Source organism: Centroberyx gerrardi, chromosome 1 (genome assembly GCF_048128805.1).
Source record: "Centroberyx gerrardi isolate f3 chromosome 1, fCenGer3.hap1.cur.20231027, whole genome shotgun sequence".
In the NCBI taxonomy this organism is placed as follows: domain Eukaryota; kingdom Metazoa; phylum Chordata; class Actinopteri; order Beryciformes; family Berycidae; genus Centroberyx; species Centroberyx gerrardi.
In genome coordinates, this window is record NC_135997.1 from 17,387,705 (window position 1) to 17,406,553 (window position 18,849).

The 18,849-nt window shown below is 40.7% G+C and overlaps 1 protein-coding gene across 1 annotated transcript; it reads left to right on the forward strand.

Annotated features, from left to right (window-relative positions):
* The first annotated feature begins 6,017 nt into the window (after nt 1–6,017).
* On the forward strand, nt 6,018–18,601 carry LOC139920296 (calretinin-like). Its single transcript, XM_071910278.2, has 11 exons — nt 6,018–6,172; nt 12,095–12,171; nt 12,838–12,927; nt 13,074–13,154; nt 14,571–14,627; nt 15,301–15,378; nt 16,023–16,078; nt 16,185–16,224; nt 17,083–17,136; nt 17,494–17,565; nt 18,055–18,601. The coding sequence occupies exons 1-11, from the start codon at nt 6,079–6,081 to the stop codon at nt 18,169–18,171; spliced, it is 816 nt and encodes a 271-aa protein (XP_071766379.1). The 5' UTR covers nt 6,018–6,078; the 3' UTR covers nt 18,172–18,601.
* Nucleotides 18,602–18,849: the final 248 nt, after the last annotated feature.

Consider the following 18,849-nt stretch of genomic DNA (forward strand, 5'->3'; position numbering starts at 1 on the left):
CTCTCAGTAGGAGGCCTCGATGTGATGCTAGTAGAGATGAGATCAGGAACATCCAGTATTATAGTATGTAATGCTCTATAGTTCTATGGTGCGCATTCCTAAGTACAAATGGCATTCAGTAAATAACGACGATGCAGTTGTTTTCCTCCTAAGTTATGGCGTTTACTTATTCCAGTGTTCTGCAGGACAATCATCACAACACAATCTGCCAAACAAGACTGAAAACTGGCTTCTGCTGTATCTGTGTTTAGCATAAGTTTCCCAGCCTTCGGCAACTTGAATACTTAGTATCTGAAAATGGCATTGTAAGTCCACATTGCTGCTGATAAAGATGGCTGATTACTGCGATGAGGCACCCTGTCACTCTAATTTACACAAATAGCACACTCCCACTCTGACTGCTGCTCAACCGTATTAACGAGAGAGCAAATGTCTCCGGCAGTCAAACCCATAGAGCCTAATTTAATCTACATGCACACTTCCACACAAATAAACCCACACTCTGATATTCATTCCAACTAACAACATGCACATATAGCATTTATTATTCATTTGAGCATGTAATTATGCAATTTGAGATGTGTGTTTTCTGAATGACATCACATCAGTGAGGATGACTTGTGTAATGTGTGATTTCAGTGATGTGAAGCAGTTGAAACACCTGGTTGAAACACCTGGCTGCACTCTGAGACAGCAGGGAGCGCTGGGGTTCGGTAGGGAATGACAGGGACGAACCCCGAGTTCAGGTTTGGGAACATCAACACATCAGAGACCGCAGTAACGTGCCTGTCCTGATTGGCCGTACCGCTCTCTATGGAGCTGATGATGACAGGTGAGAGAGACACTGAGCTGTTAATGAGAAGGTTCCTGATTGGACAAAACCTCTGGGTCATTCCCAAGAATGATTGTGTGCTGAATCATGCAAGCTTTTTATGTCCTGATCAGTGTTGGGCTCTGTACTGGAAAAGAAATAATAAATTACACATTACTCATTACTTTTCTTCAAAGTAATGAATTACTTTACTTCTTACTCCCCGAGAAAAGTAATTAGTTACATGACTTGTTACATTACTTTTGCGTTACACCCTAAACCAATTGTGCTAGCCTTACTTCATTGGGCCAATAAATATTATAGAATCTAAGCCCACATTACCAGCAGAAGTAGTCTAAATAATGACAGTCACACAATCTTTCCTTTAAGGTTTTTTAATAAAGCTAGAACCTACAGCATTAAATTCAGACTTTCCGAGTCATTTTTACCACGTTGTTGGCTCGTTCATGTGCGCTCTACTCGAAATTCTGATATTTCCGACATTGAAAGCGAGAGAAGACAATGGGAATCTTTCAAAAGATATCAACCTATGCCAATAAAGAGGTTAAAGAAGCTGAAAAACGTAACGCAAGGAACGACCAATCTGTTAGATCAGTAACACAAATGTGATTACTGAAATTGGAACAGTAATGCCTTACTTTACTCCATTACAGGAAAAAGTAATGCATCACTTTAGAATATTTGGCGTTTGTATGTTGTGAGCACAGTGTGAGTAGGTTTGGCATGCAATAACCCTGCATGCCAAAGATTTATCTTTGGGCAAAACCAACACAGGGTTTACTGAACGATGCACAGTTCCCACTTCAAGACTGTGGCAGAACACGCGATGCTGCCAGGCTGAGGAACAGAAAGTCCTGGCTCATGTTTAGCTACTCACCCACTAAGGTCTGGGTCAATATTATTCCATCTTAGAAAATGTATTGAAATGCCACTGGGATTTGCTGATAAGTGGCATCATTTCTTTGCAAGACATTCTTACTTATTATGCTAATTCTGCCCTGTCATATACTGATGACCTTAAGATGCTCAAAATCTGCATGTTTTCCAGTAATGTGATCGGCAGCCCGTCACAACCAAGTGACCCAAGTATCTCCACATCCACTCAAGCCATAAAACCCAAATGAGCTACATCTGTATGTCTGCAAATAGGGTCAGCAGTGGGGGTTAAGGTTCAATTGATCTGAGCAGTGAGTGGTGTCAGTGACTATTTCAGGAGAATAAATGCATAATAAGAGGCACAGTTCTGTATATTCCATCCTCTTATATTTCATTACTAATTTTCTGTTGCCCCCCCTTTCCCCTTTGCCCACCCTCTCCTCTCTGACCGCTGTTTTTTTCCAATCTGCCATCGTTTACGTTCCATCTCTATTCTCTCCATATGATGTCAGGTACAGGATGGTGCCAGATGGTTCGTGACAGTGGCTTGCGTGCTGTTGGTTGATCTGGTATCAGACTGTGGTACAGAGAGGTTCAACCATGGCTGAGTGCTACAGATTACTCAATGCACGCAAAACCTGCAGAGGCATCTGCCGTCCTGCGCTTAGATTCAAACATACCAGATACACACACACACACACACACACACACACACACACACACACAGACGTATAGAGAAGACTGACTGACAGAGTGTGCCATGATTTGGTGAAAGGACTGGAGTATGATAGTTTATATTGCATATTTGAGAGATTAAATCTGTGAGACATACAGTAGGGTGAAACACCACATTTTTTTTCAGATGGATTGGTTGGTCAGGCATTGCATCATCAAAATGTCATGCTGTTTGTTTATAGTAGATGATGGGTCAGGTTAAATTTAAATTTTTAAGTTAAACAACTGGTTACTCTGGGTCAGATTAAAGGATTAAAGGATTTGTATAGTTGGGTTGGGGGAATGAGTAAGAAAGAGCTAAATTTAGGCAACAACAACAACTTTGTCTTATGTGTAGCCAGACTTTTCATACTTTGGTTTTAGTGGTATTCAGGTAGCCGAAAGCTCCGGCTTGAGTCATTTGAATAAGAGTGGATTTTTCAGAATTTTCTGGAATTATTTTTTTAAAATGACATTTGACTAGTCGTTGTCATCTAAAAGAGAATGTTTAATGTAGATACTGAGTGTTATGGTCTCCACATTTTATTCAAATAAAAAGATGTATTGATCATATAAACATCACATAGCATAGCACACACACAATACTTAAAAAAAAGAAAAATAAAGATGTTGTATTTTTTCAACCAGTCTCCAACCAATCTAATGCGATGCTCAAAATGATGTCTTGTGTGTGGACTACCTTAATTTGCCTTTACTTGTTGTTGTACTATGGATTGAGCAGGCTGTGGGTTCGGCTTTGGCAAGGGGATAGGGGGGAAAACAGAGTTGACCATCCACCAGCTTTATTGGGACGTAGATGATGCCATTAGTCTGTGGAACATCTGTTGAGTTCATCTTGTGAAAGCTAAGCATTTGGCACAACTTCCCACTCCTTTGGCAATTTGTGCCTCTCTTTTACTTTTCAAATGGTCTAAAGTGGTGTTGCTTCGTTCTGAAAAGTTCCTTCATTTGGTTTTCCAGCAGCGTCTGTAGGAAAAGGAACAGGAGGCTCATCCTTGGAGGTTGTATTATGGCATGATACAACAGCTTTATCCTTTCAGAGTGACTGGAAGCCTATGGCAGTATTCAGTCATTACAAAATGGATACCAAAATGGATACCTATGACCTTAATATTCACACAGGGCAAGCCAATCTATTATTTAAACTCTGGACTATTAAACCTATGACTGTAGCCTCTCAGATCACGTTACATCACCAGAGGAGAGAGAGTGAACGGGTGAGAAAGAGATCACTGCGTTTCATTGATTTAAGTGGGAGAGGTTGTAGTGAAACTACAGAGGACAATGAAGGTAATAATCATCAATAACAGGAATCATTAGCCCATGGGGTGCAGCCAGAAAAGAGATACACTGCTGTTTCAACCTACAGTCACATGTAACCCAGTTGTGTTGGGCGTTTAAATCAGAAGATATTTCAGGTGAGTTATTGTTCATTCAGTTTAATTTGTTACAAGAACAGGTCATCACTTTATTATTTGTCATCATGGCCAACAACTTCTTCAATTTCTTTTTCAGATCAGTTTTTGAACAAATTTATGTATAAACACGAGCAGGAAATACCCAGCCTGCACATGATCCTGCATAGCTCCACACAAGACCAAAGGTGCTACATTTTCAATCCATTTCAGAAAATTAAATCAAAGTGGACTGAAAAGCCTCTTAACCACCCGGCCACCCTGCGCTCTTCCCTCGTCCCGCTGTCCCTTTCCGTGTTAAATATCAAGATTTAGCCATTTAATCTAATCTATGATTTGAGCAACCGTGTGAATTTTATATGATGCTTTTTTACATGGCATTAACATGATTGAAAAATTACCCATGATCTGCGCTCCATGTGGAGTGTAACGATTGGCATGCTAAACTAATTCGCTGACCTTCCTGTCAGCATGATGTCCGTTTTTAAATTCACGCTGTATGTGTGCATTTGAACGTGCCTTTGTGCTTGATTTGTGTGTGTGTGTGTGTGTGTGTGTGTGTGTGTGTGTGTGTGTGTGTGTGCGTTTGTGCACGTGTTCATATTCACATGACACTTTTCCATTTCAAAGTTGATCAGTGGTCCATTTACTCTTAACACCTTTGTCCCTTCCATTTTACCCGTCATTATCTTTCTCATATCCCACACCTCTCCATTATTCATTACATCACCGCCTCCAACACTTAGGATCTGAGAGTGCTCAGAGCTTTGGGAACAACTCCTATAAATACACTGTAATTATTATTCATACAGTATAGGTTTTACTATGGGGGCTCCTATAAATATCTCTCCCTAATACACTCTCTTCCTCTTTCCCTCCCTGTCTCTCTTTCCCACATACATATATGTACACATACGCACACACACACACACACACACACACACATACACACTTAGCGCCCATCTCCAACTCTCCCTCTTTTTTTTCATTTCTCTCTCATCAGCACACAGCACTGCTGGGTGGAGATAAAGTGCGTTCTTCTGCCTCCCACTCCGCTCCATTCTGCACCCCTCCCCCCACCTCAGCTCTCACCCTTCATACAAGCTTCTGGGGACCCAACTGGAGAGGGAGATGCACAGTAAGAGGAAGGGGGGGAAAGATGAGAAAAAGATAGGGAGGAGGAGGGGGGGGGGGGGGGGTTGTATGGACATCCTGCAGAAAGAGAAAATGTATATTGGTGATTTAGTAGCTGCACAACCGCCGTACTGCCTGCTGCTGGGATTTACGGCAGGTATGAGGTCGAGCGGCCAAGGAGGCTGAGCGCTCCTCCGACCTCCGAGTGATGGAGGGTGAAAGATGAAGGGAGGGAGGGAGCGGATGGAAGTGAGCTAAGAATGGAGGGAGAGGGAGGTGTAGTCTCATCTCTGTTTGAAAGTGACATCTGATACTTAGGATCAATAGTGAGAGATGTGGCATGGCAACGCTGCCGAGACATACAGTAAATGAAGGGATGATTTGGAAGGAAAAGTCAGCCCTTACTGGAACATGCACACACAGAATGGTTGAGTTTCTCCTGAGGTGTTGAGCCTTCAGGATGGATTGGATTCTTTTTTTCATTTTAGCCTTTATTTGATAGTGATAGTTCACAGTGGAGAGACAGGAAAGATAGAGAGAGAGAGAGGGGGGGGTAACATGCAACAAAGGTCCTGGGCCGGTTTCAAACCCAGGACATCGCAGTTACATGGCATGTGCCTGAGACCACTGATCCACCGGAACGCTCCTCTATAGGACGAGGTCTTTGATGTGATTTTCTACTCAGGAGAGCAGAATGGATGGATGATGTATGGATGATGTATGGATGATGTATGGATGATGTATGGTGATCCTGTTACCAAACCAGCAGCCTCCAGAGCGCTTAATGGTAACTCATCTCCGGAGGCTCTGGGAGAAGCAGAGTGAGCATCCCTCCATCCCTCCCTCCCTCCCTCCCTCTCTGCCTCCTCCTGATACCACTGATTGGTCTCTTGCTGCAGCCTTCTCGTTCTCTCACTGGCTTTCACAGTAGCAGCGCCCCCCTTCGGCGAGCACGGGGACCCGCAGGCGCCGCGGGGGGTTTAAAAGCCCCGACTCAGGACGAGCTGCTGACAGTACCAAGAGGCTCCGCACTGGGAAAAGTTTAGCCGTGATTATTATCCGTCGAAAAGTAGGGAGAAAGCAGGGATGGCAACCCAAGCGCAGCAACCGCCTCATCTCCACCTGGCTGAGCTCACCGCGGCGCAGTTCCTCGACATCTGGAAACATTTCGACTCAGACGGTCAGTGGGCATCACGCTGGACAACATTTGAACGTCGTTTTGACAAGTGCGGGATAAATTGATAAATTAAGGCTCAGCCCAGAGAGGGCACTGTTATATATTATATTTATCACAGAAGAAAATGAAAATAGCCTGTAGAGATGCCACTTTTATTAGAAAATCTGGAAAATCTATAAATCTAAAAAAATCATGTTATTATGATCATCAGATAATGATTTTATTGTTTAGAATTTATCCTTCTCCTGGTTTTCAGCCCAAAATGTGTGCTCACATTGGTTTGAAATTGATACCATCACTGTTTATAACTAATACTATAATATTAATACACTATGTATTTACTAATAATATCACTAATTGCTTTAACAAGATTACCTATCTAACTTATATGACAGTTGAATACGACCTCTATCAAAAACATTTTCAAAATAATCCATTTTACTTGAATTTCTTAATTGAATTCCTAAATGAGGATTTACAGCCTCGCGTGTCTGGTAGATATGATTTAATGAGTATAATGACCTTATTGTGCTTAATTGGTATTTTTTGTCTCCTATGGTATCACTACAATATTCCTATAATATTCCTATATGGACTTGTAGTTTTGCTGTGATATTTGTATAGTATCCTTCTAGAATTGATCATAGCATTACTATAGTAGGTGTTAGAGTAAACCACAAGACTATTAAAACCTTGATGGTCGTCAGTGTAAGGTTACAAAGAGCAGATTCCAAAGAGAAGGGAAGAAATTGCCGGAGAGAGAGAGAGAGAGGTTATTTTGATAGCCTGTTATTACTACTACTACTTATTTATTTTTTTGTTTATTTGTTTTGATATCATTACACAATTTGATGCTTTGGCAATATGAGAATACTTGTCATGCCAATAAAGCAAATTTGAATTTGAATTTAAGAGAGGAGGGAGAGAGAAGGGGGGGGGAGAGAGAAATGAGAGAGAGAGAGAGAGAGAGGGAGAGGGGGGAGGGAGAGAGAGAGAGAGAGAGAGGGGGGGGGGGGTGATAAGAGGGGGAGGGGCTGCGTTGAGATGTGCTATATTGTAATGGGACAGTAGCTATCTGTACTTGTCTGGACTCCACAGGACATAAAACTCATATGTCATATCCAGTGAAGTTCCAGTGTCAGATCGGACAATCCCAAACCAGCGCTGTCCCACCCAGCTCAGTGAAATCCACACTGAGAAATTGACCCAAGTCAAGGACCAGACATTTATTTTACATTCATTTTTATAGTTTAATTGAACATACTAATAATCTTTGACCATGTTTTCTTTCCTTCACAGCCTACTAACATATATGTAGGTTGATTCGTGTAAAGCTCTCCATAACATGACGTCACTGGGAGTGTAGCCTGTAGCATTTAGTCAAGCAAAATAATGAATTTTGTTTATATTTAACTTTTTACATCGACCATATGGCCTCCTGATACATAGCTTCTCACAGCTCACTGGGGGAATGTAGCTTTTAGTCAAGCAAATTTAATGCATTTGGGAGTAAATTAATTCATTTCTTTATCAAGTCCCATGTAACTATCATATAGTTTGCCTAAATATATCACATCAGTGGTTATGTGTGACAATTAAGCAAAAATAATTAACATTTTAGTAAAATAATGAATTTGCTTGCCTGCTTCGCTGGTCTAAATATATAACACATCAATGGAAAGGTAATTAGCCATATAGACTTACATTGTTCTCTGACATATTTGCTCCCAGCGGTCACCTGGAAGCTTTTCTGTGATCCAAGTTCTTCATTCCCTTGGGATAAAGTCCTGGAATTATTGGTTGATTAGTTTATTTTCACCTCAGAGAATATTTGTTCACAAAAGCAGGTGCGTTCAGCTCTTGGGTGGCCAAAAGTTGAAGTTGTGGCATTATGTCTAAGATTAAAAGGACAAAGTCTTTTGCCCCAAGAGATTCAAACCCGGCCCCTGGTGTACTGTTGTACTGTAATTCATTCAGTTGTATCTGCCACTATTCTGACATGCTCTCAACATTAACTGCCAATCAGTTTGTTAAGTATGTATATATGTATACCACTATCAGGAAAAAAGTGATGGTCAATGGTGAAGTCAGGAAGTGAGCAAAACCTTCCTGGTGCATTTGTTTATCCCACAAATGCTGTTTTGTTTGGAAGGCTTTCACTGCAATATGCATATTCATGATTACCTGCAGTTTCAGATTCAGTGCGTTGAGATGCTTTTTTTTTAATGTCATTCAGAAAAGACAAGTCACCTTCCACCCTCTTGGCAGCACCTTTCCCCTTGCTGGCCATAAAACTTGTGATTTCGTGCATCTCATAGAGTCTGTGCAGCCTTTTTCCAGCTCACCTCTGTGTGGAGTCAAACTCATAAAGACCCCAGACATACAGACAAGACAAGACAAGACAAGACAAGACAAGACAAGACAAGACATGCAGGCTTTTCTCAGTTCCCCACCCCTCTTGAAATGATCTGTCTTCAGCATCATCCTTTTTTATTTATTTATTTTTTATCGTGAGCTAGTTATCTCGCTTGCTTGCCAGGTGCCCTTCAGCAATAAGCAGTTGGACTGTGTTTGAAAATAATTGGGGGGAATGAGGCTGCATCCGCTTAGCATGAAGCATGCAATAGTGCGCTCCATGTGGCAACTGAGATTTGTATCCCCACTAACTTCAGCTGTGGGCCAACTTAATTGCAACTTCAAACAACTTTGAAATAACTTTTTATGTAAGTGAATTTTTATTGTAATTTAATCCACAGCAGGCCACATAAATAAGGCAGAAATTCCATTTTCAGTGAGAAAACTGGTTTTCTCCACTAATTGTATCTGGTGTGCAGTAGCCATTAAGGTTCAGTCACAGTGTTCAGGTTTCCAATTCGATTTCAACAGGGAGTTATTATGTTGCATTCACATTATATAGGAATAACTGTTTTAACAATGTTTTCGTTCGGATCATATAGATATGAGATAAATGCAGGATTATACTCTCAGTAAACTGTGGAGAGACCTTTGTCGGGGGGGTCGATGACACCTTTTATATTAATGCAGATCCTAGATACTGTATGTGCACAGGTAACTTTACAGGACATGGAAAAATCTCTGCTATATTGACTGAGGTTCTGATTGGACGGGACCAGATTTGATCATTACCTCTGTTAGTTAGTTAGTTTGTCTGTCTGGCAGCAGGATATCTCAAAAACTTAGGAACAGATTTCCATGAAATTTGGTAGACAGATAGGGCTTGGTCCAAGGAACAAATGGTGGCAATCTGGGTCTGGGATTTCCACCATTAGATGATTATCGTACATTAGCCTTAACTATGAAACTAACACAGATGGAGGCTTGATTGAGTGTATGTTTGTAGTGTCAAGAAAGTAAGAAGAAGAAGAAGAAAGCAAGTTGGAGAAAGGTTTCAGGTTTGCACTCTTTGACCCAGATTTACTAAAGCCTTTCATGGGTGCAAAAACCTTTAGCATGTGCAAAACCAATGACATAACCTCTGATTGGTCAAGCAAACTGTCTTGCACCTATCTCCAGTCTTAGTGCTGACTTTGAACATTGTAAAGGTTTTTGTCCCCACTAAAGGTTTTAGTAAATCTGGGCCTTTGAGTGCCTTCTAGCTGTAAAAGCACCTGCAACCTGAGCATTCACAGAGAGACCAGGAATGTTACTTTGAAAGATATTTACTGTACGTTTTACACCACAGGGTAAAGAACAGAGGATGGGTGTAGAATTTAGGGCAACCTAATGAAGTTCAGTCAGAGTTAGCAGAGTTTCAAGCTGACTGGGAGTTACTGTTGGTCCCAGTAAACTGTCGAGCATGTAGAGCATGTTCTCTGCATTGTAGACTCTAGCTAAAGGAGCCCACTATGTGGCTCTGTGAAGAGGATGTCTGGGTGTCTGGTCTAGTGGTGAAACTAACCGTAATGTACAGCAGTAAGCTGCTTCTCCCTCCTCAGGCCCAGTGTGTCACTCCTGAACAGGCTCAGGGATTGTCCTGATCACTCCACTGCTTTAACCCGCTTCCTCTAGACCGGGCTGCAGAGGGCCAAGCAAGGAAGTCAGAACGTCCAATAAAATAATTGGGACTGAAATATTGTGTGCAGCAGAGCGGACTGGACCACCACCCAGGGGCGGATGGCAAAAAACTGTAATTAAATGCGCTTGCAAGCACACACAGACACACACAGTGTTGGGGAGTAATTCCACAAACTAATTAGTCTAGTAGTAAACTGCTAGTAGTTTAGTTACATTTTGCAATAGCTTGGTTCAACTAACTTCAAATTTGGATAGTGTTTTGATGGTGTATTATGTTTTTGAGTCATTTTGAGGTGTAGTTAACTACAGCATCTACCAACTATTTTAAAAGAGGGGAATTGCAGTTTTTCATCCCATTACTTTTATTCACCACTTTAATTGTCAAGGTTGTACCAGTCAGATGTTAACATATAATAAAGATATAAGATAACAGAGACCCTTTAATTCATATGTTCTGAGTTTACATAGTAGCTACGACAGAAAGCCAACATTCCTTCCACTTTTTTCTGTGTCCAACACAAATTGTGTTGTTTGGTTTTGGTTCAGGTCCAGACTGCAGTCTGTGGCAGGCAGCTGTCTGAGTGACAATATAATACTGATGGACAGTTTGTGTTTACATCCAGACTCTAGTGGCTGGCAGCCCGCTGTCAGATGGGCATTATAGACACAGTGAACATCCCCTGCACTGTATTTCAAATAAAATACAGTTTCTGTTAACATCCTAATCAGTTTAGCATTATAAGACATTGCAGATGTAGATATGATCTTTTTTTTTTACAAAGTATTTTCTTGGTGATTCAGTATCATCATTTCAAAACTATGAGTTGGGCAATAGTGGGCAAACCCACTTGCTCTACAGCAAAGATCTTTGATTGACAAGGCATGTTTCCTTTGCTAAATTTGAATACTGACCACTTTAAAGAAAAACAGTAAAAACTCCTCCAATGGCTGTGTGAGTTTCAGGTTGAGTGTCAGGTTGTATTGAGAGGAGGCAGCCGGCTCGGTTTGTTTCCACACCCAGAGCTTTGTGTTCCTGCAGTGATTTGCTTATATCTAAAACACCAGCTCAAGCGAAGCACAGATGGTGATATACCTATCAAATACAGTGTGCAAATAAAGCTGGGCAGGGCGAAGAGGGAAGGGGGGAGGTGAGGGAGAAAATGATCAGAAACAAAGGGAGATGAGAGGATAAGAGATTAACAGATGAAGAGGGGAAGAGGAGGATTCTCTGTATTTTATTCTGAATTGAAATAATTTTATGAACATCTCTTTTTTTTTTTGTTGTTGAATAAAATACAGAGACCCCAATCCCTCCAAAGATTGGAGACAGATGGGACTCATTCTTCTGATTAAAAAGAGATGGCTGAATGTTTCATATATTAAATTGTGGCTTGTTGCCAAACCAGTGGAGGGAATTATTGTATTAAATCATCCCTAGTCATGTGATTGTGATAAGAAGTACGAGTCTAGAAGGACAGAATGCCCCAATAAGCATCCATCTGACTGCCCACTTTCTCCTCCTAGCCAAAAAGCCACAGTCATTATGCTGCTTATGCTCCAACTGCAAGGGATTCTTGTTTTTAATATCATTCTGCTAAAGCACATCAGAGAATCCACACAATTCCTGCTGTAGCTAAAAGCCGGTAGGATATTCTGCAGTCTGCTCAAAGCAAAGATCCCCACTGCGTCAAAATGAGCTGTCAGTGAAAAGTTTTCAATTGTGTAGAAGACGATGCAACATTTTCTAATCTTATTTCTTCTGGCAGGTTGGTCCAAAATGTAAACACCTTGACAATGATCTTTCATCTTTAATCTAAACCTCAGAACAGTCAAAAAACCTTGTAGACCGAAGATTAACGTAACGTAACTCTGTGCTCTGGTGTTGCACAGGGAATGGTTTCATCGAAGGGAAGGAGCTGGAGAACTTCTTCCAGGAGCTGGAGATCGCACGGCGAGGAGCAGGCGTGGTGAGTGTCTGGCTAGTTTGTTGAGGTTCTCAACATGGGGGCTGGGACCCCCACTGGGGATTGCGAAATCATTTTGGGTGGTCGCGAGATGACTTATGGAACTTATAGGAAAAAAATATATTTCTACTATACAAATTTATTACCATGCGTATTTTTTCTGATTTTTCTCTAATGTTTGCCTCTTTCTTGTGAAATACTGAATCATTTTCAGCTTCCTCTGATGATAATTAATCAAATGAAACAACCTGAAAAGGGAAAATCATTCTTTGGTTGAACTGTTCACCTCTCTGCATGTGCTCATAGACATCGCTTGGTTTTAAGGCGTCACAAGCCAAAAAAGTTGACAATTGCTGCTATAGGACACCACTGAATACTTTCATAGTGAAATCTACAATACCAACAAGCAAGGGACATTCAGAGGAACAACTATATAGATTCACATTCTGTATGATTTTCATAACAACCACATTGTTCAGTCTACCCTCCATCCATCATGTGTAGTTCACTGTAACTAAATGATAAGGTGAAAAGAAGCATGAAATTAGTATGACTGATGAATTTGGAGGTTTTATTATAATTTTGATTCTACATAGGCTACATCTGAATTAAAGGCAACATTATCTTATGTCTCTCTGGTCTGTTATTCCATGTGTGTGTGTGTACCAGGATCCCACACATGCTGCATTCAAAGAAAAGATGAAGGAGTTCATGGCCAATTTTGACAAGAATGCTGATGGGAGAATTGAGATGTCAGAGGTGAGACAGACTCAAATACTTAGTAACTATTAAAGTAAATCAGCCTACACCTGAAATGCTCCCAGTGCTTTAAGGCTATAGCAACTGTAAAACATTATATAAAAATGTAATATGTGGAATAAATCTCTTTCTTTCTGTCTCTCCAGTTAGCTCAGATTCTGCCCACAGAAGAAAACTTCCTGCTCTGTTTCAGACAGTTTGTGGGATCCAGTTCTGAATTTATGGCTGTAAGTATCTGTGTGTGAATGTGTGTGTGTGTGTGTGCAAGCCAGAGAGAGAAAGAGAGAGAGAAAGATAGAAAAAAAGAAAGAAAGAGAGAAAATAGACTGTCACTCTCAAATCGGTGCACATCACTTTATTTACGCCTCCAGTCGTGCAATCAGTGTTCACTCCTCATCTGCCTCTGTATATCAGATCTGCTCCGTCAAGCTCTCACACTCATCAAAACTGATCCAATTTAATGATTCTAAAGAATTTGGATTTCACAATGGACTGTATGAAATATTGCATTTCGTTTCGGATGTTCTTTCTCTATTGAGTTAAGGGGTAATTCTGTGTTTGCCGGAGTCCCGCCTTGTAGGGGAACGCTGCTCACTGACTAGTCGAATAACTGATCCACATTATAGAGCCGTGAAAATCCCCCCCCTGCAAATGCCTCCAGGTGGAAGTGCCATCATGGCTCATCCAATGGGACACATGTTCAGCCGCCCCGGGCCTTTTCCTGGCCGTGTTAAGGATGGATCTCCAGTGTGAGAGCGGTCTAATAGCGGTGAAATTGTTAACCGTGCAGGCTTAGATATCTGGAATGATCAATTCAGACACTGGCAGAAAAATTTTAGATGCTGTAAGGGAAACCACATCATATTTAAAATGTTGGGTAAAGTCGTCCCTATCAGCATAAAACAAGGTGTTATTGAGTTCAATTGTTTCTGGGTGATTTTACCAGGAATTGTATTGAAAACTCTGTCTACTCATGATTTAGCATTAGCTGTTGCAACATTTTGCTGATGTTAGTGTGGTGATTACTAGCAAACTAAACCATGCATACCTGTCTCAGCTGGTTCTCAGATCACTCTCAGGCCAAATAACTATCTAAATATCAGTAGAAATGATCTTTAACAGCAGGAAAACAACAAAATGCTTGACCCATGCTCCTTGATCGGTCTAAAAAACCATCAGGAAAACCCTCTTGGCTTCTTGGCTGCATCTGTAGAAATAATTAGAGAGAGAGAAAACGGTCAGGCATTGAACATCTGGTCCACTATGATAAAATAAAAAAAAAATCATACAATGTACTGTGGTTGAGGAGTTTTCAGTGGGTTCCCTGTGCGTTAAAGGGGGGGTGGGGTTAGCTATTCTCAGACAGCTATACATTATGAATGGGCCGCAGCTTTCTGCAGGGGAATGGGAAGTGAGGGCAAAGGGGGTTTAGGTATCCATCTTTGATAAGGGTCTGCTTTGGGGGTTGGTTAGATTTAAACACAAATTTATTTCTATTTTACCCCTTCTTCTGTAAATCAAATAATATTTAGAGAATTTCTATATACCTTGAAGTCAAAAGGTTTTTTGTTTATTGTCAGTATGTGAGTTTTGTATCCATGCTGCCTGACAGATAACATGACAACATAACTCTTGTTCTGCAGGCATGGCGGAGGTATGACACTGACCGCAGTGGATACATCGAGTCTAACGAGCTGAAGGTAAAACACAGCACAATATGTCAAACTCTGCTATAGAGCTAGCTAATATAGCATCACATAAAGCAAATGCAGAAGACATTGCTGCTGTCCGACACCAGTACAACACTCTCTCTTTGTGGTCGACTGGTTTAGACCCCTGTCTCTACAAACACTTACTTCCATGTGTGTTTGTTTTGAAGAATAAGAAGAAGGATAAGAGCTGATAACAATGATAATTGACAAATAAAAATTAATAAATAGTAAGTAAGTAAGTATTAGCTTTTAAGCTTTAGCACTGTTTGCACTGGAAGAACTGAGGTCCTTGTGCTGTAAAGCAATATCTTTTAGTGCTGTAAAGCAGATTTCCCACAAAGTCTGACCCAGTGACACACAATGTAAATTGTGGTGTAGAGGCCGCCAGTTTTCTCAGCAATAGTCTTGTTTGTTTATGGTAATTATACCAATGTCTCAAAATGAATGTGGCAATGATTTATTAGTGTTAAAATGCTACACATAGCACCTTTAATAACAGATTCCCCACCTGCAGCCTTCATGCTCTCCACACCCATTCCTGAGCTCTGAAGACAGACATAACCACAGTTAATTGTCACCATGAATAGGTATGAATCATAAATGTATTATATCGTCCAATCACTGTTTCTGGAGACACAGTGTGATGAGCGTCTCTCTTCAGGGCTTCCTGTCAGACCTGCTGAAGAAGGCTAACAGACACTACGATGACAAGAAGCTCAATGAGTACACACAAACGATTGTGAGTATCACTAGGATGAGTTTGTCTACGTCGACAAACTCACATAGAAATATAACTGCAAGGCTCAAGCCCTTCATGATAAAGATTTGAAGTGTCAAGAGCTGTATGAGACTCCAATAATAGGTTGGTTCTTCTGACATTCACAGAAGATCTCATATTGATAAGAACACCCACTCTTTTAATTGTTTTGTATTTATCCACATTTATATTAACATTACAGTCAAAACGTTTTATTACAGTGAACGGCTACAAAAGTGATAGGATAACTTTCATCCCATAAACTGAACTGACCCATGCACCCTTTAAATCCAGTGCTCACCTCAATTTTCTGCCTTTACTATATGTTCAGCCATGACCTTCGGACTCCTTTAAGCCTCTAAGATGCAACTGTCTCAAATCCCAAAATCTCAAAGAGTGATTCTTGTACAATTTGTTGATTGTCGTCCAATATCTCTTCAAAGTTGTCCATAATTGTAAGAATTAACACATGACATTCTAACATTTTTGGCCATTTCCGCTTAGCTAGTGTAATCTGTAATGTAATGTAATGTATCCTAATGTAATGTAATCTAAGAAATTATAATCCCTTATGTTCTCCATATAGCTTCTGTGATAAATCCCCTGATAATCTTCTTTCTGTCTAGTTGAGGATGTTTGATCTTAATGGCGATGGTAAACTGGGCCTCTCTGAGATGGCGAGGTGAGTGTTTCTTGACTTTTATTTGTGTGTTCTGTGAATTTTTTCTTTTTTAACTAATCTCAAAAGAAGAGTACAAGAGGAAACCTTTCTCTTTGTTTTGTTACAGGCTTTTGCCTGTCCAGGAGAATTTCCTGCTGAAGTTCCAAGTAAGTCTACACACACACCAAAACACACCGACATATTTATATTTATTATATTTGACTTGTGCTCAGGCATCATTTTAGCTCTGTGAAACGCTGCTCTGAGCCACTACAGCCTGAACTTAGAGGTCAGATAATATATATACACTGGAGATCCAGCATGGTACAACTCAACTTTATTGGATTCACTGCAAGAGGATTATAGATCAAGTATTGGATGGACATATGGGGCATTCACACAGATGTTGTCAAGTCAAAACGTCCTCCAGGAATCCAATATTAAACTATGGGATTTCCTCCAAAATATGATAGAATCCCTTTGAAATCAGCTGTATTTAGGAACCACTTTTTAGGATCCTTCTCATTAGATCGATAGGATTGTTTTTTATATATATACAGTATGTAGGCCTTTTATATGAATCTAACAGTACTTCACCATATGGGAATGTCATGTATTCTCTCTTTTATATATATGTCACTGTAGAAGATATTATTGAGGGAATATGTAGACATTTTTGTTATTCCATTGTTTACGCCGTTTTGCTGCTTCACTGTTCGATATTTGTAGTACAGTGAGAATGTTATTCCTCTTCTATCTACATGGTTTGATCTCAACCACAGTGATAAACCCGCAGTGTGTGTGTTCTGCGCTGTATGGACCCATATACCTTCTAGCTTGCAAGGGGAGATCAACAATTCCTTTCTGACAGAGGATTAGTCTGTCTGATAAGGATTAACTCAACTCTAATCCCAGTTATCATAATCTGCATGGATTAATATCAGTTCTGGACAGGGTGGGGCTTTTTCCACTCTCTAGAAATGTCCTCCAGTTTCTACCAGTTCAGTGCTCTTTCTCTCTCACAGGGCATCAAGCTCACGGCTCAGCAGTTCGACGCTCTCTTCACCTTCTATGATAAGGTGAAAAGATCTTATACAGTAAATGGTGACAGAGTTATGGAGCGTGTTCGTTCGTGTGTGTGTGTTTGTGTGTGCTATGATTTATACTGTATTTGTGTTCTATGTGTAGTACTATGCATCTGATGTGCTCTGTGTGTGTGTGTGTGTGTGTGTGTGTGTGTGTGTATGGTGTTGGCGGTATGTGTGTTTGGGCCGTTTGAGTAATAAAAAAACATTTCCAAATTTCCCTAGGAGAATGACATTTGATTGATAACACACTGTCACTTGTGCGCCTACTTGGTAAATGCCTGTTGTTTTCATCATAAGAATGGCTTTCTTCAGAATAATTTAGACTTGCCATGTTGTCTCATTCATCAGGACGGTAACGGTTACATTGATGAGCAGGAGCTGGATGCTTTGCTGAAGGACCTCTGTGAGAAGAACAAAATGGTAATGAATAGAAAGCCTTTGCACCCACTGTAATGTTGCTTTTCTACTTACAGTATATACAAATATACAAATGAAGGATTTCCTTCCAAAACACTTTATATAGAATAGAACTTTATTGTCCACCGCAGTGGAAATTTGCCTTTGGCTTCACTGGTTGGTTAAAATGTGGCACTACAATGAATACAAAAACAATACAAAAACATACATGCCGTCCTCAAACCATGAACTATTTTATAAGCAAATGTCTTAAGATGACTCCATAATGTCTAAACTTTAATGCCAGCAGTCAATATGGGAGAGCGGGTGTCATTTTTTTTAAATGGTGGATATTTCCGTTTGGGACCAAACTCTTCAAATATAGAATTGAGACAGGATATAGCTTCCATTTAGGAACTGCTTTGTGTATTTGGACCAAAGCACAAATTCAGCTTCACTTCATCGTGACCACTGACCGCGTCTTTTCCTTCTGCACCTCTTGTGTGTCGGCAGGACGTGGACGCGTCCGGGCTCGTGGGCTACAAGAAGAGCATCATGGCCCTGTCGGACGGAGGGAAGCTCTATCGCACCGAGCTGGAGATCGTCCTGTGCCGGGACCCCACGCTGTGACCTCCTGGCCCGGGTCCCCGCCGCCCCCCTCCGCTGCCTCCGTCCTACCTCTTGATGTAACCCGGTGCATGTATGATCCTTACCTCTTCTAGACCACTTAGGGTGAAAATTAACGTGCTCTTAAAAGCACAAGCATACCGCTGCCCCCACTGTTTGAGCCTCGTACCCCTCTGAAGCCTTTGTTTGTTTTTTTTACTTTACATGCAGTTCCATAGTGAGATAGCCATAAAAATAACCACAGAAATATATTGTGTAGTTATTTATTTGAAATCCTTCCCATTTCTATATGCATCGAATTTTTACATTTCTCTCTCTCTCTTAATGTTTGTTCCCCACTCACCATGTACACACTTCTCACTTCTATAGTGTCTGTTCATTTTTTTTTTTTTTTTTTTGACGAGGCTTGTACTGTTCTATTAAAGATATTATTGAGGGAATGAATAAATATAACATGGATTTATGAAGACAACTGCTGCCCCACTTATTCACTTGCATTAAAAAAATATATATCTCCATGTGAACCGCGTTCCCACTGCTATCACACCTCAGCTGTCAGAGGGAACATTTCAGTTGTGCTTGCGCCTCCGCTGTGATCGCTTTGTTGAGGGTTTTCTGTCAGCAACGGGTTAAAAGAAAAGAATTTTACCCTGCAGAGCATCATGTGTTTCCACTGAAGAT